General features: G+C 30.7%; 2 protein-coding genes across 10 annotated transcripts; one reads left to right on the top strand and one right to left on the bottom strand.

Annotated features, from left to right (window-relative positions):
• Positions 1-67: 67 nt before the first annotated feature.
• Positions 68-3,389, top strand: LOC141447480 (coenzyme Q-binding protein COQ10 homolog A, mitochondrial). Its single transcript, XM_074115087.1, has 5 exons — positions 68-83; positions 187-305; positions 1,127-1,250; positions 2,172-2,390; positions 3,252-3,389. Exons 2-5 carry the CDS (start codon positions 196-198, stop codon positions 3,363-3,365), a joined length of 567 nt encoding a protein of 188 aa, XP_073971188.1. The 5' UTR covers positions 68-83; positions 187-195; the 3' UTR covers positions 3,366-3,389.
• Positions 3,390-3,997: 608 nt separating this feature from the next.
• Positions 3,998-22,120, bottom strand: LOC141447473 (T-cell immunomodulatory protein). 9 transcript variants are annotated; one of them, XM_074115051.1, is made up of 13 exons: positions 21,694-22,119; positions 21,344-21,464; positions 10,742-10,992; positions 9,396-9,598; positions 8,835-9,029; positions 8,466-8,744; positions 8,173-8,371; positions 6,863-7,009; positions 6,618-6,777; positions 5,467-5,740; positions 4,882-5,025; positions 4,641-4,792; positions 3,998-4,242 (listed from the first exon to the last, which is right to left on the bottom strand). In XM_074115051.1, the coding sequence occupies exons 2-12, from the start codon at positions 21,461-21,463 to the stop codon at positions 4,686-4,688; spliced, it is 2,079 nt and encodes a 692-aa protein (XP_073971152.1). In that variant the 5' UTR covers position 21,464; positions 21,694-22,119; the 3' UTR covers positions 3,998-4,242; positions 4,641-4,685. The 9 variants fall into 9 exon arrangements, with proteins under 9 accessions (XP_073971152.1, XP_073971154.1, XP_073971156.1 ...); XM_074115053.1 differs by lacking the exon at positions 21,694-22,119 and adding an exon at positions 21,549-21,687; XM_074115055.1 differs by lacking the exons at positions 21,344-21,464; positions 21,694-22,119 and adding exons at positions 11,133-11,219; positions 11,842-15,709.
• Positions 22,121-24,087: the final 1,967 nt, after the last annotated feature.

Raw genomic sequence — 24,087 nt, 5'->3', positions numbered from 1 at the left:
TGTGATCGGATTATTTGTGCAAGTATTTTGCCAAAGAATAGTAATTTTATCAATAGGAGGGGGTGTGTGTAGTTTTATCCACGGTAAGCTGAAGTAATTCTTTATTTTGCTTTTATATTTTTTAAGTTAAATTTATTTCTTAAAAGAATTTAGTTTTGAACCGTATTTTTTTGTTATAAATGACAGGGGCCCAAGATGATAATCTCCCTTAAGCCGTGGTTATCAAGGAGTATATATTGTAATATTTTTAATCAACGTAATTTAACTAGCTGGAAAAAGGAATATTCTGATCACAAAATTGCTGGGTAAATAGACATATTGTGTTAGTTAAAATGGAATATTATAAAAATATTCCAAAAATGTTTATAATAACTTCAGTGTTTAAGTTATAGCCTACCTTTTTTGGCATCACATTATTTCAATTGGTAAAACGATAATTCATTTATCGGTAAGTAATATGGCAACTTTATGGATTCAAGTGACCACTTTTTAGCCTTATATTTTGCAAATATTCAGTTATAAAATTTATATTAAGATATAGCGAATTCCAGAATATTGTTCTATGTTAAAAAGGGACAGAACATAAGAGCTATTATACCTGAAAACTCCACTATTTGTGGTACTTCATCTTTGGGGACTTCATCATCCCGTTCCCATTACTCTTATTCCTGAAAGTAGTCATCACTTCTCAGGTCGGCCCAGTTGATTACACGAAGTCCAACTTGTTAGTATAAAGAAAAACTCGCTATCTTTAATTTTAAAAAAAGTGATCCAGTGAGAAGAACTTTTAAGGTTGTAGGTGTGGCTAAATAATGCTCCGGTAGTTCTGTAGAAACTAAGAATGGCGGGATTTACCAAACTAATCTTACCTAAAATATATGATTGCCCAATAGATTCTCTTTAACTTAACTAGTTATAACTAAGCCTTTGCAGATCTGGTACATACTAAAATTTCTCCTGCATGTTTCAACAATTTATATTTCACCAGAAATGTTTTTAGAGATTACAACCAATCTTATGTTAATCTTCCCTCTCAAGATTACGATTAAGTTTTAAGATAATTGTATTATAATAATAAGTTGTAAAATAAATTGAACATTTTGTTTCTATTTGAAATTCGTTGCAGATTTACAATTGACCAGATGTTTGAAGTAGTATCAGACGTAGAAAACTATGCAAAATTTCTCCCTTTTTGTCGGAAATCTGTAGTACATTCAAGGACTGAGAAAGAATTATTAGGTGAATTGGAAGTGAGGATATACTTTTTTTTAATGTACATAATTATAATAAAATGTATGTCATTGTGTACTTAACTTCTTAATTAGTAAATATTTATAACGTTAAATATACCGTTATAAATAATCACTGTAGTAAGAAACATTTCTTTTAGAATTACCTCTTCATGATGAATATTAGGTTTTACTTATTTTCAAATTGCTAATTTAGTACGGAAGTGGATAAAAAAAACTTTTAATCAGAAAGGTTTCAGCCTTAGAGAAACTATCTAAGCGGAATATAAATACATACGCTTTATTCCTATATACTTTTACGTGGAATGCTCTACAATTCCCTTACTGAGTGAAGTGCGTTCTGAAATTAAATAAAAAATGGTTTTTATGTTATTAACTTTTTCTAACTTTACTTTTTCTATTACCGTCAATAGAAATGAGATGTATAGATACTTCGGATAGCAATGAAAGTGGTTTGTAAGCGTTATTTGTTTGGAAAAAATAAATAAATTTATTACGCTCACGTTGAATGCTAAGGAGTAGTAGAAGAGCTTTTTGATTGCGCCAAAAAAATTGTGAATGCACATTTTTATATACATTTTAAAACTAAACATGGTTTAATAATATACGGAGAAGTGGAAGCAATAACTTGAATTAGTGTGAGCTATCCACTTCTTCAGGGCATTGGGTACCCTTTCGGATACCCCTGTGTGATACTCGATCAACACAATATTGTTCTTAGAACACTCACACTTGAGACCTGCAGAGGTAGTAAAATTGTGAAACTACTTGAATGTATCAAACCCATACAAAATTCCAGCTCATCATCACATAATCACACATTTTGTAACACATACTGTAAGTGTACTTTCAATGAACAAATCTCGTAATACTGACGGGAGCCACAATTTTAGGCATTATAGAACTTTTTAACATTTACAGGTTGGATTTCCACCAGTAGTAGAGAGTTATGTGTCAAAAGTGACGCTAGTGAAACCGTATCTAGTGAAAGCTGATTGTACGGATGGCAGATTGTTTCACCATCTAACAACTACTTGGAGATTCACAAAGCCTCCTCTGAGGGATGCAAAGCGTTTTCCAAATTCTTGTAGCGTTCATTTCTATGTTTCATTTGAATTTAAATCACTTCTTCATTCACAGGTAGGTGTACATTTTAGAGACCTTTTTATAACATTTACTAGGAAATTATTTCAAAAATTCTCTAGATGTTAAGAAAAAATGCAGTTAAATAGCTCCGGTTTTGTGTAAGATTTTTTTATCGTAGTTAGTTTCTTAATCCCCTGATTAAACTACTCGAGCACCCGCCAAACATGGCTGACAACTGAGTGGAGGCTATAAATATTTTTAATATCTGAACATGAAAGAAATGAATATCCATATAATGTTTGACTGTTGTCATAAAACAAGTAAATAACTAAACAAAAAGGATAAAAATATAGATAGCCAATCTGTAATCTGTGATTGAGTTTCGCAATTGCAAGATCAGATCTACAATACCAATTCTATGACTAATTGGAACCTATATCTCTGAAACGTTACTGAAGAGAGTGGATGAGCTTAATTCAGTCAGATAGGAAGTAAAGAACTTAAGGGTATTTTAAGTAAAAGATGGGTTTAAAATAAGAACATTCTGAGAAGTTAGATTACTATTTGAAGAAAGGAAGCTTTCTATATCTGATGGATGGTGATAGTGAGGAAGTGCACCGAATGAACAGGGGGAGGAGCCCCGGGTGGAATACAAGAATTGTTGAATGGGAGTCGTGATGGCAGAGGTTCTGGTTCTTCGTAGGGCGTCATTACAAAATTAATGATATATGCTTAATTTTAATTATTAAGGTCTTTTTAGTGTCGAAGTAATATAAAGTCGTACAACTTCTTGATCTTTTAAGAACTTATTCTTAAAGCTAATTCTGAATGACACCTTTTAAATTAAGTGAAATATCGGCCTAAGACTAACATTTATCTGAATATAAATATACAATATTTTTTTATTGATTTCAGTTGGCAAATATTTTTTTTGATCACCTTGTAACTGAGATGGAAGCTGCATTCTACAAAGAAGCATATAAACGTTATGGGACTCCGACTAAATTGGACACTGATACACCAACGTGACATCGTCTTACACTTCTGTTTTAAAACTGTGTATTTTTTTTCTCCTAATGTTAGATGAACTATTCTACGAGCAGCGATCTTTCGAGTTTTTAAACGGTGTAAATGTATTGAACTATTTAAATAAACACGTATATTTCTGAGTTTAATTTTTTGTTGTGAAAGAATTGTTTCGGGAAGAAAAACATTTCATTAAATTTTAGGTATTCGAATATTAAAGCTTGTATGCAGAAATGTGTATGAGTTTAGATGATTATAATGGAGTGAATAGCTCAAGAATATAATTTTGAAGCTTTCATTGTTCGTTAATAAATGCATATTTTGTATCAATTACTAAATGCTTACATTTTATGTAATAAAAAGCATATTTGAAAAAATAAGTTGAAATTTTTCGTCCAAAATTTAAGATTTCATATTCAATTTAGTCATTTCAAGGCTAGTCATTTAGTTATTTTAAATGATTCATAACTTCGTACAATATGTAAATAAACTTTGACCTTTCTTTTGAATATAACGCTTGTAAAAATCAATTAATTTTTACTAAGACCATAATTGTTATCTTGAACAACTATTTTTAGCAATAATTGTGTAAAGTATTTAGCGGTTAATAAATGATAAATTTTGATGATTTAAAATTATTTTTCTATCATCCTTTTACTTAATCTTATGATTTATAAAGTCACCAATACAGGTTTTCCTTTTGACATGGAAAAACTTCTTTTTCTTAAGACATCAATCCTCCAGAGAGGACTGGTCTATCTGTAACGCAGGATCTATCTGGGTAAAATTCCTGAGGTTATATTACCTCAGTTGAGAAGGAATTAGCTGTACGGTTAGAGCCACTGGTATCCCACAAGGAAGTAAACCGAAGGATTGCTACCTACAAACAAGAATTGCATCAATCGTGCTCATTTTAGTTGTTTTGAAAATCAATAAATCAATTAAAAAAGAACATATAAAAAATTTACTTAAATATTTATTTGTACAAAAAAAACATTAACAAATAATTTGCTATTAAAAAAAAAAACGAAACGGTTGGATTCGCAATGCTGGACAATATCAACGATTTTATCCGTCATTTTATAACCGGTTTCTTCCTTTTTCGGATGAATCATCTTCCGAGAATATGCTTCAGTTTAGTCCATTAACGAATCTACATACAACTAATTCACTAATTTCTGAAGATGGACGCCTAATGAGAAACTGGTCAGAATGTTTTAAAAAAAAAGATCACGGATAAAGTCTTTGATAAGGATTTAGAACTTCAAATCTACTTACTCAAACTATTAAAAACCAAAACGACAGACTTTTAATTTGATGAACTCATAGGTAAAAAGCATCATCCGCATCAGCACAGTCTTCTGCCTTTACTTTTTCATCAGCTCTAAGATAATAATCGCAAAAGACGCATGTACATCTAGTGGGTGTAACTGTAAAATGAGATAACCATTTTATTGTTAAAGGATGATTTAGGCTATAAGATAGGTTATGAAGTATTTATAATTTGAATTTAGATTACCTGCTGATGGATGCGCTACGATTTTACATACTGGACATATGTAATACCCTATTACTGCACATTGAACCATGGAAAGGACACAACGAGGTATTGAATGTCCTTGCGCACATATAGCTGTCGATATATCTTCAACACTTTCAACGCTTAATCAATTTTTTTTGTTAAGGTTTTATAAAACAAATGTGAAATGGGTTTCTCTAAATAGAAAAACCTGATGACTTTCTATTACTACAATCTACGTAATTCGGTATATTAGGCTACTAAAGGTTTCTTGCCGGCCCTGCTTATTTTTCCACATTACAACAAGTAGGTAGAAGTTAATTTAATTCTTGCGAGGGCACAAACGGCATTTACTCAGAAACCTAAACGTAGTAAATTAGTAAAAGAGCTGATAAGCGGATCTAATGGCTAAAATGGAAACTAGAAAAAGAAAAAAGAATCGTCTCTCATTAAGTAATCATCAATACAATTTCATAAATTACCAATCGTCAGTCAGTGACTCATCAATCAATCGCTCTTACTGTACTAAAAATACGTATTAGATTTTACAAGAAAAATTTAGATTGAAAAGCAATTAAAGGATATGAGCTCTACAGATGTTGCACGTCTCGGAGACCTTATCAGCATCACTTACACTATCATCTATCTGTTGCAATAAAGTGGAAGCTGTGGCATGTGTCGCTGCATAACTGGTTTTCAAGCCAATATTCACCAAATAGAATAGCCAATGGCGCATTATTCTAAGACTCTGTTCATCCAATTGTGTGATTTCATCACCAGAATTGGAAATTAACTGCGTAACCCTTTTGAAGACGTGTGAAGACATTATCAATATGGTCATTTCATCTTTAAGCGATTCCTGTAGAATTTAAATGTATTTGATCACACGATGTTCTCTTTCTATCATCTTCCACAATATCTGAGGTTATTGGCACTCAAGGCTTTTTTTAGTGCATTCCCGGCCTCCGTTACAGATAATACTGTCCATCACTGGACAATGAGCTGTAAGAAACTCCTAGTAAGAGAAAATCTAAGGGCCAGCAGTCGGATTCGACCTCGTGATCTCCGCGTTGGAATCCAGTCAACTACTTTCCAGTTAACTACTTGTTTCGCTAACCACACATCTTATGCCTTCCCTTACTAACTTATTAAATTCAACTTACTAATGATAATTATTCAAGGTCGACAAATTTAAAATGATATTTCGCTATAAGAGGCCCCAGGCGTAATAGTATAATACAAGAAAGTGAAGATATGATACATTAGAATGTACTTATAAACAGAGTCGTGCGTGGGGTAAAATTCAGTTCCAGGCGCTGAATTTTAGATTGTACTAAAGTCAAGGGCTAAATAGTTTTTTTTTCTGAGAGTTGAAAGTACATATATATTTATATTAATATTGAAATTAATTGCTTGGCCATCTCCATTGCTTAAGCAATTAGCTATGTAGCAAGCAATAAATAAATAAATATTTATGTTAATTATTATTTTGTATTAATCAATCAAATATTAAGTGATTGTATTTTCTAATTTATTTTTAAAAATCAAAACATTTTTATCTTGAGTAAACATGAATCCTTACCAAATGGTAATTTGACCTTCAAGAAAAATCTTGAGAAAGGGCCTTAAATTCAGGCCATTTTCCCTTCGCACGGCTCTGCTTATAAAAATTTAAAAGATAATTCAAGCTACAATTAAATACATTACATTCTATAGAAATAAATAAACAATTTTACCAATGACTTTTTCGTATCATTCGGAAGTGAATCAAGCTTCAATGAAATTTCAACGAACCATAAGTTTTTCTTTAATTTATTAACATCCATTACATCCAACTCTTCAGTATTGTGTATGGAGAATACTTTTTCAGTCATATTCTTTTTTAACCATTGAATTCTAAAAAAGGAATAGGTACATGAAAAATTAAAAAAAAAAGTATATAAAAGACAAAAAAAATATCAAATTTACTTCTTTAATTTACCTAACTAATTCAAAAATATCCCAGACATCATAAAGAGGACCTATATGATTGTTGATCTCGGCAATAGCATCATCCAATTCCTTCATCGTACACCATACAGCCTGAGAATACTCTCTCAACTGAAGATGGTCGTAATTTCCTTGGACACTGATACAGCAAATTCTTTTAATGCATTAATGTAATAAAAATAATCTATAATTTACTTATAACATTAAGCTTTTCAGCTTTTGACACCGAAATATCTGCATTCACAGCTAATGATGGACATTTTTTGTATTTAAGTCAGAATTAGTTAGGTACAAGGTGGAATTATGATTAGGAATAATACCCAATAAAGACAAAAGCGACCCTTCAGCAGTTCGAAAGTTGAAATTCCAAGTATAAAAATTCAGTTTAATAGAATACATTACTTAAGTCAGAATACAGAATAAATACAGAATGAATGAAGGCAAAGGCCGAAGTAAGCCAAGGACTGTTGCAGATTGAGATTTTCACGAAGAAAATAACACCTTAAACATTTCCTTCTTTTATAGACATATTCTAGTACCTTGAAAAGTAAAAAAAGAAGAATAAGAAAAAAAACATTATACGAATCAATCACATCAAGTCGTTTGTACAAATATGCCAAGTTCTAGTTCTTTTATTTTACATTTTAAAAGTATTTCTTTTAAATCCAGGTAGAATTAGAGAGACATAATGTATCAATATAACTGCCACACAGTTAATAAATAGAAGAAGACAGTAGGAAACACACTAAAATTCATTTTTTATTCCTTTATTATACATTTCTGGAACTGTTACGAATAGATAAGTTAAATAAGTAAAAATCCAACAATTTAAAGACAAATTTCTAGGGTAGATCTGATGTAAAAAGCGGAAAAATGGAAATACCTTTGTTCCTTTACTATTTGAAAAAAAAAATGGGTAGCTGCAGGTGAATAAAAAAACCTTGCAGGGAGGACCGAATGCGTCAGCATTGGAAATTAGTGGGAGATGAAAAAATAACTGGGCTTGCAAAAATTTCCTCAATTATACACAAATACAGATCTGTTTGGCCTGATTTATCAATTTATATCTAAATTGAAAGTTCTATACGACATGATTTTTGTATTAACACATACGAATACGAAAGGTACTAAGACCTGCATAGCCTGCAAAGATTGTAGAAGAGCAAACACTAACAGGAAATGCAGAATGATTAAAACTGCTATAGTTATTCAAAACTTTTAAAATTTTAACGCGTTCTGAAGTAATAATTATATCATTAATACACTCAATTAATTTCTTTAAGTTCTAATTTCTCTTCTTACCTGAACGCTAAGCACATTATAGCATGGCTATTGGACATCGCGAATCCATTACATCGATAGTTCTCAAATTGGATACTACTTTGGATGGTAGAAAAACGTGTTTGTAGAAAACCATTGGGATCCTGACCAACCGTAACAACATATACTGTTCCTTCCGTTGTAGTCATAATCAAGTTTTCCGGAGTTATAAAAGAAACTCCTATGGAAGAAATGCAAAAAAAAAAAATCTTCGATTATTTGATCGTCCATTTAAAACTAATCCAGCAGAAATAAACTATAGCTATTTATCTCACCGGTGATAGCAAGATTGTTGGAATTAACTATGCAATTTGTGATCACCGGACCTTGATAGGAATTTAATATTAGCAATAGATGTGGTCCTTTAGCCGCTGCAAGAATAACTCTACCTGACCAGCAAGCACTGACCAAACCACCTCCTGGAATTTCTATACGATCTTCGTCTATCCATGCCTCATAAGTTTGTCCAACGATTGCTGCCGAATCAGCTTTATCAAGCAAGCAAACAAAATGCGTCTGTATTCGTCCATTGAGCGCAGCACAGAATAAGAGATCTAAGAGGAATCAAAATAAAATAAAAAATGTAATAAATATTTTTGATTGACAATGTATTCAATGAAAATAGCTGAAAATAGTTTTCTTACAATGTTCTTGATTCACAAGTTCACCATTTAAAGCTGTTATCTGTCCCAAATTGGATTCCACTACGCTTACCAACTCTGCGTTAACGGTAGTAGATACTTGACTTACTTTCCAAATTAATATCATGCCATCCTTGGTGCCAGCAAATAAAGGGCACCAAATCACTGAACCAGTATGGACTTCGCCCCAAGCAAATGCTACACATTAACAAACAAATAAATTATAAGAACATGCAAGGAGTTCTCTTCTTAATTTTTTAACTTTGAATTTTTAGCACACGTCAGTTGGTTTCAATACAAGTTCACTAAAAACTCTTCCCGGAACTCCTCCTTCAAAATCTCCTAAAACTAGAAAATTCACGCAATGAAATGGTACACTATTGCAATAATAACTTTTGCGAAGAGAAATAAAACTAAGAAGTTTAAACACTGTTGCAATGTCTTGAATATTTAATTTTCAATGAATCAGATTGAATAGGAGAATAAGTAATTCATTACATAATAAAGGTGTTCATGCAGAACTGAAAGTATTACCGGATATTCTACGATCAAACATTTTCTTACCTGTAATTTTAATTTTATATGTCCTCTGTTTGAGCAGTTTAAGAATTTCAGCTCTGGTAACATTATGTTCAAAATTTCGATCCCATTCTGATTTACAAATGCAATGCCATTGGTTAGATATTGATAATATATGTTTCCAATTGTTATTTGATAAAGAATAGATATCCAATCCACCGCTGTCTGTTAATATTGTCAGTAAAGATCTGAAAAGGATTTAAGTTATTAATTTTTTTTAATGGAATTTGAAAGACTAAACTGGATGAACGAAATAATATATCTTGAGAATGGACCCCACACTACGTACTTTTTGTTTACAGATTTTTCTATCACTTCAATATAATAATTAATTTCAAACATAGAAATATTACTGTGAAGGAAACAGTAAGTGCTTTATGGATTGTGGTGTCCACTAACGAGCCAATTTCACAGCATACCTAAAGGTTGTAGCCAAGGATCTTATAACAGCTTCTAGTATATCTGGAGATTCTATAAGAAAACTTTTCAGAACTTTTAAGAACCACCACAGAAATTTAACTAATACACTTTACAAGCTAAACCATCTGTCTAAAGAAATATCTTTTTTTGTCGACAATAACAGTCAAATTTATTTTTCTGAATAGACTCAAATAAATAATTTTTTAGTTTCATTCAGTTTATTCCTAGCACATAAATAATTAATTTCTTCCAAGTCATCTATTTAGTTCGTTGAGGCCCAGTATAAAGCAGAAATTGCTTAAATGTATGTATTTGTACCGATTTACTAATCGGAATTGCAAGCTACATTCCTTTTGTAATAACTGCTAAGATTTATTCCATACATCTATTGTTCTTAAATATTCAACTGATTCTCCACAATATTTCAGAAATTTCTATGATTTTTAGGCTCTACATTCATTTTTCGTATTCAAATTCTTATATATGGCATTGTTCCAAGTTCTTTGCCTTCATTGACTATAAAAGCATAATGACAGTAATCTCAATTTTATAAAAAGATACCTATTTAACTTCTTTAGCAGTAATATATTTAAACATGAAAAGAATAACCTTGCTTTGCGCTTCATCTTATTCGACTTAATTTTTCTATCCTTCCTTATAAAGCCGTCAAGGCTTCCCAGACATCATTAAAAAAATAGTAAGTCAAGAGCCAATCTACTAAGTCCAAATGTTAGGGATATAAATACTAATTTTAAATCAATAAATTATTGTACTGAATGATTGAATCCTTCACAAAATTCACTACCAAGAGTGATATTTATTTCTTGAATTAAAATTTGTTGAACTAATAAATAGTAAGTCTTAGATTAATATTAATAAAATCTTATATTTCTGATAAAAATAAATTTTACCTCATATTATGGGTAATCTTCATTGGTGACCATCCGGCATGTTTCACTGTTGGTGAATAACGGCTCCCTTTTATGTGCGGTGCCAGAGTTATATCTTGTACAATTTCATACAATTCTTCCTCAGGGAGTATACGCATCAATTCATTTACATCAATACCACTATCCTGGGTGGGATTGAAATCCGAAGGAAAAACTATATACCTGTGTATGTCTAGAATTGGGGATTTATTAAATGGTGACGGAGTCATTTCCTGAAATGAAATCAAATAGAAGAGTTTGGACTTTAGCTATATGAGAAAGGTGTAAAGTTGAAAGAAACTTTTATTATAAGTTCAAATAGATATTAAATAAATTCTTGTTATTCAAGAAATTACTGGGATTAGTTACCTACTTTTAGGATGAGCTTCATTAATCTCTTAATAAAACTGTTTTTTTTTTTTTAGGTTTTATACCTTTTGTTGTCGACATAGCTAATAATCTTTAAAAGCAATAAATAAATATGAATCAATAAATATTTTTAAAAATCACTATTTTCACTCTTAACTGATAACATGGAAATATTTTTCACAGTATTTCATATACAGAAAAAAAAAAAGCTTTTACTTCAACTGCTCACCGGTGCCCTACTACCAGAGAAATGGAGACTAATTGTGTTTAGGTACAAGACTTACCTGAAAATCGCACTCAAAGCACTAAAATTAAGATAGTACTATCGAACTTTTTATCCGTAAATTAATCTAAGTACCTCAAAATGCCCTGTTCCTTTTTATATTTCTGTACATAGGCCTTTACAGACAACGTGACGTGCATACCTTGAGATTTATAAGACCTCAATGATCAAGCAGCAGAAATTTCAAAATGGTTCAAAAGAAACGAATAAATTCATAGAGAGCTCAAGTCTCACAATTAAAGACCGAATGGACAGAACATATTCCTAGAAAACCGACAATCTACTTACTATAAGTCAAACATTCTACAAATTCGGACATAAGATAAACTGACTACAATGGGAGGCTAAAACTGACAACCACTCAATTGCGTAAATATATACGAACAAGTATATAATTAATGATAATTTTTATAAAGAAGATATGTGTTACCGGGATTATAATGGTTTAGTTCATTCTTCAAAATTTTATACCATTTAGGTTCCAATTCAAAAGATAGCATCATTTCAAGCTCTCCTTCTTAGATATTTACTCTTCTAATTATTTTTCAACTCTCTCCACATTTTTTTTTAAACATTCATTTAAAAAAACTATTATCACCTCATCCAATAGGAATTATTTTGTTAATCAGGTTTATGAAATCGAAATATATAAGACATTCAGGTTCTTCAGGAATCTGAAGAGAATTTGACTTGCACTCAAAGCTTCTGGTCTGAAGATGTAGCTATTTGAATCCGAAACTAAAGAATTAAAGAAAACTAGCAGTTTCCCTACAAAAAAAAAAAAAACCTCAGTCACTGTCAACTATTCTGAATTCAACCGTACATACACATCTGTGTAAACATACATAAACTAGAAGCCGAGTGTATTAATGGTTCTGCAACCTTCTTGTGAAGTCACATGTTAGGTTCACAAGAATTTTCAATTTAATCTTTTTATTTGTAATATTTCTACACACTTAATTCCTATCCTAAAAATATTTACTACAATTTCTAGGATACTCAAAAAAATGCATTTTTTTTTATTTTAAATATTTACATATTTCGAAACATGATTCTACTTTCAAAAGAATTATTAACTCTATTTATCTGGAAACAATAAATTAGGAAGTGTTGAAATAAATCTGTTATATTTCGTTTTCTTTCTGCAAAATAACAACATATCCATAGATAGAATTGGAAACTCCATTCCACCCTGTAGAAAAAAATAGGAATTCCTACATAAATAATACATAAAAAAATAAATTAAATAAGAGAGGAAAAAAGACATTTTTGCTTCAAGTTTATTTACATTTATCACATCTTAATTCTTAACAATTTACGGAAATTACGATTAAATTACAATTTTTAAATAATTTTTGGTCTCTTAAAATTTCTAAGCTCTTCTAAATATACATATGTATATATTTTGAGTACACCCGTGCTTTTTGCTCATTTTAATACCATAATAATACAAGTATGTACATATCAAACATTCAGCTCAAATAGACAATTATTTATTTACAGCAAGAATGTTCTTTCAGAAATTTAACCTGCTAATTTTTTGAATTATAACTTAAAAAATGTGGAAAAGTTTTAGAAGTTTAAAAAATGTACACATTCAATTTCACGATTCAATTAAAATTTTAGATCCTATGATTTTCAAATTTTTCATGCATCGTCGGGAATTTTTTAGGCATAATTGTCCTGACCTAACAACAGGGATGTAATTCTTGTATCTAAACAAACGTTAGTCAAAAAAAAAAAAAAAACACCCTCGCATTTCTGATTTCTTAAAGACCACTTAAAGTTACGTGGTACAAAAGAGAAGTTATAAGAAAGTATAAAGCTTTTAATTTCAGGCTTTATCTCGCAAAGGGGGGGAAAAAAAAAAAATTTTCACATATATTTCTAAAATAGGTATCTGAATCATTCAACAATTAATGAATGAATGAATGCCCTTTTATTGATTATCAAAGAAGTGACGTTTCTACAGACCATTTTACAATTTACAATTGGGAGATCACTTCCGAAAAATTGTAATATAATGGAATGACATTATATAAAAAATTTGATCTGGAATACGACTATTAACACAAAAAAAAACTTTAGCCTAAGAGTTAATAGTAGGAATGAATACCCACAATTCGTTTCAATTAAAAATAAATAAAGTAAAGTAAGTAAAATTCAAGGCCTAAAGACCGGGAATCGAACCCAGTACCACAATATTAGCTTTGCAGGTCTCGCTTCGAACCGCTCGGCTAGCGTGGCGCCTCTAATAAATATGATAATCGCAACAAACAAATGAGTACAATAAAAAAGCCAAAAATTCAAAATATTCTATCTATCATTATGCCCTATTTAATAATATTCTTTTAATTGAAAAAAATAATAAGCTTTTCATAGTTGATAGAAAAAATTAATAGTTAGTTACAAATGACAAATCCATTGCTAACTAAAATATCTAGTATTGTTTACTAAGGTAGAATGAGGTTGTCTGTAAATACCGTAGTGCACATAGAATAAAAAGAACGAGCGCGTGAGTTGTTAAGCTGAAATAGCCAAACGGTTCGCTAAACCCAAAAATTCCAAAACATAAACTATTATTTATTAGTAAGGTATAATGCTAACATTGAGAAGGTAGATTAAGGTAATTATCTATCAAGTTATAAATTAATTGTTCCTTTCCAATTTTCTCACGCCAATGAAGGCTTTTCAATCATTTCACAATCGCGATAATTGGTGCTTTTAAATCGGATAATGTTGCTATTTGCTGACATCAAAACACCATGGAAGGAAGACAAATAAATGAGACCCGATCCTCTTTCCCTTTTTTTTATTTATAAAAAATGGAATTGAAATGTTATTGTTATGTACAACTTAAGTATTTATATAATCATGTAATATAGTCTGTTGAAATAAATAACAATTTCGAGATTATAGTTTTTACTGACATTAAGGTATTTTTATTTCAATATAATTATTAGCAATCGAAAATGCAACACGTATTTAAAAGAGCTACACCTTTAATGAAATCATTACTTTATTTCAATTACATTTTATGTGCAATGGTATACATAAAAGTGAATTTGGTTACTATTGAATATAATTTAAAGTTTTTATTTATTGAAGTTAATTTATTTCTAAGAATGTCTGGGTAGGGTTTCCTATATGGATAGCTTCGTACATAACCCCACGCTGGTTTGTCGGCAGACTAAAAAGTTAATTGAGACCCAGTTAAGGTAGAGTATATAATGCTGATGAGTCTTATAATTGGGCCAAACTTAGGTCCTAGTTATAATAACTTATTGGGCATTAAAGCAGGAATTTCCTACAAAAATATGGTTTATGCTACACCAATTTTTGTAGTCTACAAGATAAAAAAAGATATAAACAAAAGATAAAATAATTTGTTGAAAAATCTTGTTTTCTCTTATCAAGCTCATTCTTCGATTTTTGTTCGAGCAGCTGTGTATCACAAAAGAATAATTTTTTGGAGAAATCTTGGTTTTTCTTGTCAAGCTTATTCTTCGATTTTTGTTCGTGGTGCTGTGAATCTCTAAAAGGTCTACATCTTACAATTGCGATTGCGGGTGGTCTAGAATTTAGCCTGCCTACAAAATTTAGGTGTTTAGTTGTTTGAGACCTAAGTGGCTTAGGATGCTTAGGGATTGAATCTTCTCCAAATAGGCAAATTGTACTTCAAATTTGAAAAAAATAAATAAATAACATTTCCTTAATTCAAAATATGACTTCTTAAACAAGTACAGACCAAACTAAGAGGGAGCAGTCTTTTCTAATATAATTACAGCTTCTATTTTCATTTGTGTTCATTAGTGTTACTTTTTAAATTTAAATTTGAATTTATAGCAATGTAAATTACGAAAAAAGTGAGAGTAAACATACTGTAAGTTAATTTAATAATGAAACTTTAAATTAATACATAAAATACTATTTATCACAGTATAAGTTCGCTTATTTAATAAACAGAACAAAAAACAAATAATATGACATAAATTAAAATATACTATATATTTGGAATAAATCTGTTCTGTTATTCCATTATTATTAATTAAATCCAATATGAAACAAAATAAGAACTACACTTAATGAACATAAAATGTAAATAAGAACAATTAGTCATCTTTCTTACTGTTAAATTGTTCATTTTGTAAGATTATATAATTATTCTCCCACACCAAAAAAAATCTCACTTTCATATTTGCTTTTATTTCAATATTGTTTATATCACACATCATTTAAACAAAAATATTTTATAGACAGAGAACCGAAGTGGAAGCGGTAAATAAATAATTTTTTTACATTCCATCAAAATGAAACCGATGTGCCTCTTGCCTTTTCTCATAATGATCTTCTCGACGCTCCTTCCAATACAAAATACCAATAATCAGTGAAATCAATAGACAAGTACCAAGTAAAGCTATGAAACTCTTTACGATTAGCTTACTAGGTGTGACAAATAATCTTGCAATCCATTGGGATGGATCTGTAAGCTGTAGAGGAATTACAACCATTTGTGAATTCGGTATAATCTGAGTCCATTGACGACTGTAACCGGATAAACCGACGTTCAACGTTTCTAAAAAGTTTGGCGTGCGTCCGAGTCCAAACAATGTATATGGTAAGTTTAGGGAGAAATATGCAGATTGTGGCAATTGTGGACAAATAGCCGCTCTACTTAAACCTTCTTGGGTAGTTGTATGATAAGAAATTATAGGTCCAGGTAGATTAGTGCCAAAAGTACGATTTTTCCGTCCCAGAGGACCAGGAATTACTGGTTGTTTCTTGTCTTTCAGTCCAGTCAACACCATCACTTTCACAAAATTTGCATCATAATCTAGGCTATTCTTGAAAGCGGAAACATTAGCTCTTTTCTTGGCCGAGGGTGTGTGTACGAATATAATATCTAGAATTCCATCCTGCATAAAATCATAGAAAACTCCCATCACTGTGTTATTGTTGACCGGATCCAGCGCCGTCCAAGAAACGGTGAACGTTCTGTTGAATTCATTACAATTTGCTGGTGATACACAAGCTTCGTTGATGAGTAGAAAACTCTTGCGCACACCGTTTGATTGGAGCGTGGCCAATGCGTCCGGATAGCCGTCCATGTTGAAGTCCCCACCACGAAGGGTTATGGCATCCGTGAATAAATCTCTACCATTACCGCTGGGTGGTATAAAACCCCAAATATTTCCATTGAAATGGAAATTGATCTTCAAATTATGCCATTTTCCATTTGAATAAACAAAGATTGTACTATTTAAGCAATTTTTATCGAAACAAACCGGCAGTACATGATCAATTTTACCTTTCAATTCCATGTCTAAAAACAATGTTTGACCAACTATAGTGGCCGAGGGCGGCCATGGTATTGTACAATTTGGATCGTAAACAAAACCGGCGCTTTGACCCTTCTGTTTTAGCCAAATCTCAAAACTATGCTTTGCAGTTATATACAGATCGGCTGCTGAATCTCCATTAAGATCTAAAAATGAATGAGAATGCGGATGTCTTAATCGATCAAGTTTACGATTTACAGATTCATCACGCATGGGCACCATTACGGGATTTTCTCGAGTTTTATCAAACACCCAGAAGGCTCGGTGCCCATAAACGCTTTCACCAAAAAGATCTATAATCATGTCTTGGTTGTAGTCCAATGCGAGTGGCTGGCCAATTAATGTGAGATATTTCTTTTCAGTTTGTGTGCAATTCAATACCTCACCACCACTACCCCATAAGATGCTAACAGAATTATTAAAAGAAGAATACGGTTCTTTCACCGTGACCAATATATCCATCAAAGCGTCACCGTCAAAATCTCCAGGTACTATACTAGTCACTTCATGGTCAAACTCGCATTTCAAACCGCCTCTACGAACTAATGGCTCTGTATCACTTCCAAGCAACACCTCAACCGTTTTTCTATCATTTCTTATAACAAAAAGATCAGGATACTCATCCGAATTAAAGTCACCAAAAGCCGCTGGTAGTACTTCCAACTGGTCTCCAAATACAGCATTAGTTATGTCACTAGGTTCAACGCTTGGTATCAACAACAGCACATAAGTTATGCAGAATAGAATCCTAACTGCCATTTTTAATGGTTTTCTTCCATTATCCTGCCAACACATAAGCAGTTAAATGTTAATTTTCTTTCATAAACGTTATTCACTGCAGTTTCATTTTGTATTTCCCTTTAATTTAGTTATTAACGAATGCTTGTATCAGTCAAAACATTTTTTAAATAATAATCAGTAAATAATAAACCAATACAATTTATCTGAATTTTCAACAGAATTAATATTTTGTTATTAAATTTACAGACAGTTTGTTTCTTACAAAACTATTTCACGCTCAAATTATTTTAAACTAATTTAAGGGAATGTTATAGCAAACTATTTATGTAATGTAAGTCGTGCTAATGTTTTTTTTTTTTAATTTATTTTCTAACAATTATTCGTAAATGATAAGACGATTTTTGAATGTTAATGGAATAATTAATTCCCTGTAGTTGTTTAGTGTTGAAGGTTATTAGACATCGTAATTATGCAGCAATCAAATGTTTACATCTATATGTAGATATATATCAAAAAACTTTCAGTTCTCTTAAATACGATTACTAAGAGTATGTCTACTCTATTTGGACTCTTATGTTTTCTATAATGTTGGATGTAGCACAGAAGTGTATTAAGAATATTCTTCTTAATTTTCGGGACTTTGATTTGTTTGTTGGAAGAATGCAATCACAAAGCGTCAGAACACTGGACAATACATGCATACCAAAAGTATTCAACGAAGTATTACAGTCAAAAAATTCTCCAAGGCATTCAGATTATGAAGTTGTGGCGAATTTGGAAGTTGTTCTTTGTAAATATGAATATGAGAAAATTCCATTTAAGAATACCATTTTTATTTGTTACCGATAAAAATAGGCCACATATTGATGTTAACATTTCGAAATTCTTTTCTATTTTCTCTATAGGGGACGGCGGCAAATAAATACTGGAGAATTTATTAATGTGGCATGCTGAATATAATAACTGCAAAATATGGCGATCTGAACTATGCATTAAAAATAAAAAAGTTCCGATTTATACTATATTTTTAGAAAAACCAGTTATGTGTTAGTATGCAAGAGCATAAAATAATCCGATATCTAGTGGTTATAATGGCATCATTTATTGAATAATTGAAAAATCAAATTATTACTTTGATACCATCATATTTTGTTTTCTATTTTATTTTACACAAGAAAAAAATAAGTAATTGAAGTAAGTAAGTTCATTCTTGAATAACAATTTTTTGGGTAGGTTTGGTGTATTGAACAGCTATGATGTTTGACTCGCAAATGGATGAATCCCATCCGACATAACACAAATGACATCAATGAGCCGAAAAGATAAACATGAATATCTTCCAAAACATAGGGCAGGATTTAAAAAATTGCTGTCAGACTAAATTTCGTTAAGAGTTTTGGAAATAAGTGTATACCCATTTTGGTAATAGAATCAATCACAGCAGTTCTTTCATCAGCCATCTTAAGAGTGTCTGATTTTTGAGGAGATTGTGCAGCTCACCAAATTCATTAAAACCTAATTCTTGTGAATGACAGGATCCCTCTTAAAGTGAAAGCACTAACCTTCAAATAAACTCTGAAGATTGCTGAAATGGCATATCCTCGTATAAGATTGAAATAAAAACGGGTTATGACGATAAAATTTCTTTCCAGAAATGAAGTATCATATTACATATTCAGTAATTACTTATACTTAAAAAATTTGTGAGAAATAAAAAATAATATTCCACTCTGAATTTCCAAGTTGTAGAAAGAGAATTAAGATCCTCAGATTGTTAGAAGGTGATTATCAATCAGTTTCAGGAATTCTATCGGGTTCAAGAGTATTCGATACACAAACATGAATCTAATTTGACGATGGACAATAGCGTTCTATCGGAAGAGACTTAGCCAATAAAATGAAGATGGTCCAAATCTCCGATTTTAGAAAGTAAAATTAGATTATACAGTAAGCTGAACAACTTACAAAAATAAAAAAAATTGAACTCAACAAAGGACCTAAGTTTAATATTAACATATGGTGGCAAGTAGGATGATGAAAATCGTTATTACAAGATTGTCAAGAAAATCGTTAATTAAATTATTTTAATAATTTATTAAAGTTGGCTTTATTTAATTTATTTTAATGGGCATATGTATGAAATATACATTCTACAGGGTAATGCAAGAAGCAAAAAAAAAAAAAAGTATATTATTATTAAACAATAGTGACAGTTTTGTAGACTTTATCTGATCACATTTTTATACATGTGATAGGTTTGGTTACGCTGCAATTTAGGGTTAATAAACAGTCGAACCGACCCATTAAACGAACCCTAACGTCCCATAATTGCTAATGGAAGAGAGAAGAGAGGCGAAGCTTCTTAAAAATAAAACTGAGTACTAGAAGTCTCCATCAAATGCCAGAGTAAAACGATAAAAGTTTAATACAAAGGAAATCCCAATTTAAAATTCAGGTTGAAGAGAGCCTCACTTCACCTATGTCTGTTCTTCAATAAACATTAGGAATACAGTAACATCAGATTACAAGACGAATTCTGGCAACATTTAAGTCGAAGCTACTTCAAGGGCACAAAAATACAACTGTCACACTGAATGTGTTATGGTGCAAAGTATGGCTTTTTACCACCGTCAAATCTGACAGGCTAGAAGAAGTTGAAAAAATCTGAATTAAAATAAGATGACCCATGTTTATTTCTAGGTTGTAGGTGATTAGAAAGGGTCTGCCGGAACGAGAATAAGCTAGAGTTATCTAGTGAGCTTACCAAACCTAATCTGCTTTATTCAGTAAATATTGTTTGTCAATAATTGAAGGAGGCTCATATTTTGTTTCTGTGCCCTCTAGAAAAAGTGTTTCTTCAAGGTTTTCTGAAAATTCGGTTGATAGGATTATCTTTTAACTCCACACTTATGCATCAAACACACCCATGATTTATGTTGCAAATCTATAACTTTTAGTGAAATAATTTTCCATAAAAAAGAAAGAAATCATTTTAAAACTGTATATTATTTGTAGAAAAATTTATGTTTTTCGGAAATCAGGAGTTTAAAGAAAAACCGTAAGTTAGAATTTTGAAAACTGCATTAAGAGTAAATAGAGGCGAATGTATACATCAGATTACTGTTATTATTTTGATCCTAGAGTTAAGCTAGGCCATTTATTTAATCCAGACCTTCTACAAAAGCCAGCCCAGCAAATAATGTACATAAAAAGAGATTTTAAAAATCAAGAAAATAACATTTGTCTTTCAAATGCATTATCTACCATTATTAAATTTGGAAAGAGAACCTTCTTCTTATTAGATTTATAACTTTAAAATAAATTCAAACTGTCTGCTTTTCAGATATTAATAATAAAAAAAAGTTATAAACATTCGATGATAACAGAAAGATGCCATTGAAAATTAAGTTATTAAGTACAAGGAAGTAAGTTTGGCAGAAACATTCATTAGTTCATGCAATTTCGTTGTTTTTTTTTATTAACTTGAAACTCTAAAGATTAAAAATTATGAATTTTAAATTATTGTTATAATTCCCACAAAACATAAATTTGAAAAAAAAAAGACACTAACAAGCAATACTGAGTTATCAGTAAGATATGAAACACATTAGGCAAATCAGGTTTAAAAATAAATATTATTTTGAAAGTCATATTTTTAGATGAATATGATAAGAAATATAACAGATCTGTTTCAAACATCTAACTTTGTCACTTAGTTTTCATTGCTGATTCACTATATCTTATTTATTAAATCTTTAAATATTGTGCCTAAGTACACATGTGTTAAGTGTCTTTATAATAAGTGAAAAATCATAGGTTTAAGTAAAATAAAAAAACTAAATAAATACTCACCATTAAATAAACTCCCATATCAGTGGCCATGGATATTACATTATCTTGGGACCAACTAACTGCAAATGGTATATGTACATGTGGTGAACATTTTGACACTTGAAAATCTTGCAGTTTCATCCTTTAAAAAAGGAAAATAAATTGAAACAAAAATGTTTTAGTTACTAACGTTAAGTTAACAATTGTTTCAAGAAGAGACACATACCTTCTGGGATGAGGTTAATATAATGTTTACAAAATAACAACACAGATAATGCGAGACAATTCAACTTTTTACGAAAAATTATTTAAAAAGAAATAATACGATAAAAGCTGAGGAAGAAAACAGAAAAATAAGTAAATCTACAAACCTGTGTAACCTCAATGACACATCTAAGGTTGGATAATTGATAGTCCCTGAACCTGTACACTCAAAACAAGAGGCTATGTATACTGTATGAGTAAGCTGTACACCTCGTAGATTGGGGCATTAACACTGTTTCGTCACACACAACTTTTTCACTTACGACGTTTGTGATTTATAAAGTAAAATTTAATATTTTAACTGAAACTCACAGGGTTTTATATTCCTAATAGGTTAATCATTAATTAACAGCAACATGAAACCAACGTACTCATCAATTCTAATTTTGTTCACATCTTGATACTGACACATTTAGCAGTCAAACTTCAATTTTAGTTAATTATTTTAAATGTAAATTGATGAGGTTTACAAAGAACTTTATCTTTAAAAAAATTTAGAAATAAAATTATACCAAATGCAACCTGGTGATCAAATTTGGAACTAATATGTAAACAAATATGTTACTGTTACACCATAAAAATTAATTGAAAATATTGGGTTTATTCATCTTAAGAATAATAGTAGGCACTTAAGTAAAAACAATTCTCTTTGTTACTAAAGAGTTCATTTCTATGACTCATGCTTCCCAGATTTTCCTACTAAATCTTTTGTAGCAATTCTTAGAAAATAAGTAATTAAAAATAAAATTCTAATTTGAATAATCATGAGCAATAAATATTTACGGTAAACGTATATCCCCTTTAAGTGATCTATTTTTCTAATATCACGGACTTTTAAGTTACTTGAATGCATCCATATATATTTTTTTCCTTTTTCAATATTTGGTGGAAAAAAGGCATTTGGAACTTTGCTCTTCTAATTGAATATCTCTTCAATTTATATTATTTTTTGAAATTTAGATTAATGAAGAACTTGAGCATAATGATTAACTTATAGATCATAAGCCCTTATCTTTAGCTTAAGGCCTCTGAATTCTTCCTTGCCCTCTCCTCATAATTGTCCTTGTTGCATTAGTAAATGGTAAAAGTCAATAGTTATCTTACCTTAATTTTATTTTACTCCAACTTTACTTTTTGTTTTTTTATAACCTTCAAATTCGAACTTCTTTAACTTCTTGATACCTAAGCTAACATGTTAAGTTTGTATTAAATGGCATCAAAGGAAGTCTACCCCATCTTTTTCTGAAATTCCCTGTGATATATCAATAGTCAGCAGTAATAGATAATATAGGATGAAAAATTAATGCCATTTTCAGTCATGACAAACTTTCTTGTGCTGAGCTTTTGACCTAGGGGCTGAAGATGACCTAGTCCCTAGGTCGAAAGCTCGGCATAATAAAGTTTGTCATGACTGAAAATGGCATTAATTTTTCATCCTGTTGAAACTAAGATTCAGTCACTAAAAATAATGAACAGTAATAGATAATACATAAGTATTTTATTTCACCCGCTTAAATGCCTATTTTAATTAGAATATTGAATTTTGTATCAGTGGAATTGTGAATTACAATCAAAATATTGAAGAACCCTTTTAGAAAATTCAATTTTTCTTAAGGTTAAATCCTCAAGAGGAAAACAAAAAATCCTTTTGAAACTGCAGCTTAAAATGGTAAAGCACGCGAAAAATCTAGACTTTTCTAAACTAATTAGACTTACTTACATACAACGCATTGGATGTTGCCAAGAAACTAAGAAATTAATAAGAGCCCATGCCAAGGCGAATACAAACTGAAAATAGAGTCAACATATCGTTCCAAATGTTACTGCTCCATCAAAATGTGTAATAAACAATAATGACCTGTAGATAAAAGAAAAGAATTGTGTTTACATATAAGTAGGAAATAAAAATGTCAAGATTAAAGTAAATCCCTTTATCTAATATATCACTCTAATGAATGGAATTTTGTAATAATATATATTTTTTTTAAATACTGGTCTTTTAAAGAGTATATTTCATTCTCAATAAAATTGTTGGATCCAGCTTCGAGGAAGATTCTAAAAGTCTAAATTCCTTTCCAGTAAAGGGATACCTGGGATAAAGGAATTTTCTTTGAACTGGAAATTTTATAAAATTATAGCACTCTAAACAAAAATGGTTCTTTTTTAATGGCCCTTAATCAAACTTTCCCGGTGCATACGACTCAAACGAACGTAGCGGATTTACATGTGTGCATCGCGTATAACCAGGATAGTAGAAAATTCCAAAATAATTTTTTACACGCTTGTCAGGTTACATACGACAAATGATTGGTACCATAAACGAACTATGAAGTTTTGAACCTTGTTGGGATTTCTTTAATTTTTGTGCGTAAACATGACATTTATTAGGTTTCTTTTTTCGACAGTGGCCATAGTATTTTGCAAAAATATTAAGTTGCTCTAAGTTTTGGAAATCAATTTGAAGAAACATTTGTATCCATTTTTTTTTTTTTTGTATTCGC

This window comes from Rhodnius prolixus, unplaced genomic scaffold (genome assembly GCF_049639745.1).
Source record: "Rhodnius prolixus isolate KJV_2025 unplaced genomic scaffold, Rpr scaffold_7, whole genome shotgun sequence".
NCBI classification, from domain to species: Eukaryota; Metazoa; Arthropoda; class Insecta; order Hemiptera; family Reduviidae; genus Rhodnius; species Rhodnius prolixus.
Note: the sequence above shows the minus strand (reverse complement) of the source record. Positions and strands in the feature narration are given on the sequence as shown.

What these genes read in the sequence shown, in the direction of transcription:
- LOC141447480 (XM_074115087.1), top strand. Translation starts at nt 196, where the DNA reads ATGATAATCTCCCTTAAGCCGTGGTTATCAAGGAGTATATATTGTAAT. An exon ending in TCTGATCACAAAATTGCTGG is followed by an intron (nt 306 to 1,126) that starts GTAAATAGACAT and finishes AATTCGTTGCAG; the next exon opens with ATTTACAATTGACCAGATGT. An exon ending in AATTATTAGGTGAATTGGAA is followed by an intron (nt 1,251 to 2,171) that starts GTGAGGATATAC and finishes TAACATTTACAG; the next exon opens with GTTGGATTTCCACCAGTAGT.
- LOC141447473 (XM_074115052.1), bottom strand. Translation starts at nt 21,463, where the DNA reads ATGAAACTGCAAGATTTTCAAGTGTCAAAATGTTCACCACATGTACAT. An exon ending in AAGATTACCCATAATATGAG is followed by an intron (nt 9,599 to 10,741) that starts GTAAAATTTATT and finishes AATCCTTTTCAG; the next exon opens with ATCTTTACTGACAATATTAA. An exon ending in ATATAAAATTAAAATTACAG is followed by an intron (nt 9,030 to 9,395) that starts GTAAGAAAATGT and finishes GTTAATGTGTAG; the next exon opens with CATTTGCTTGGGGCGAAGTC.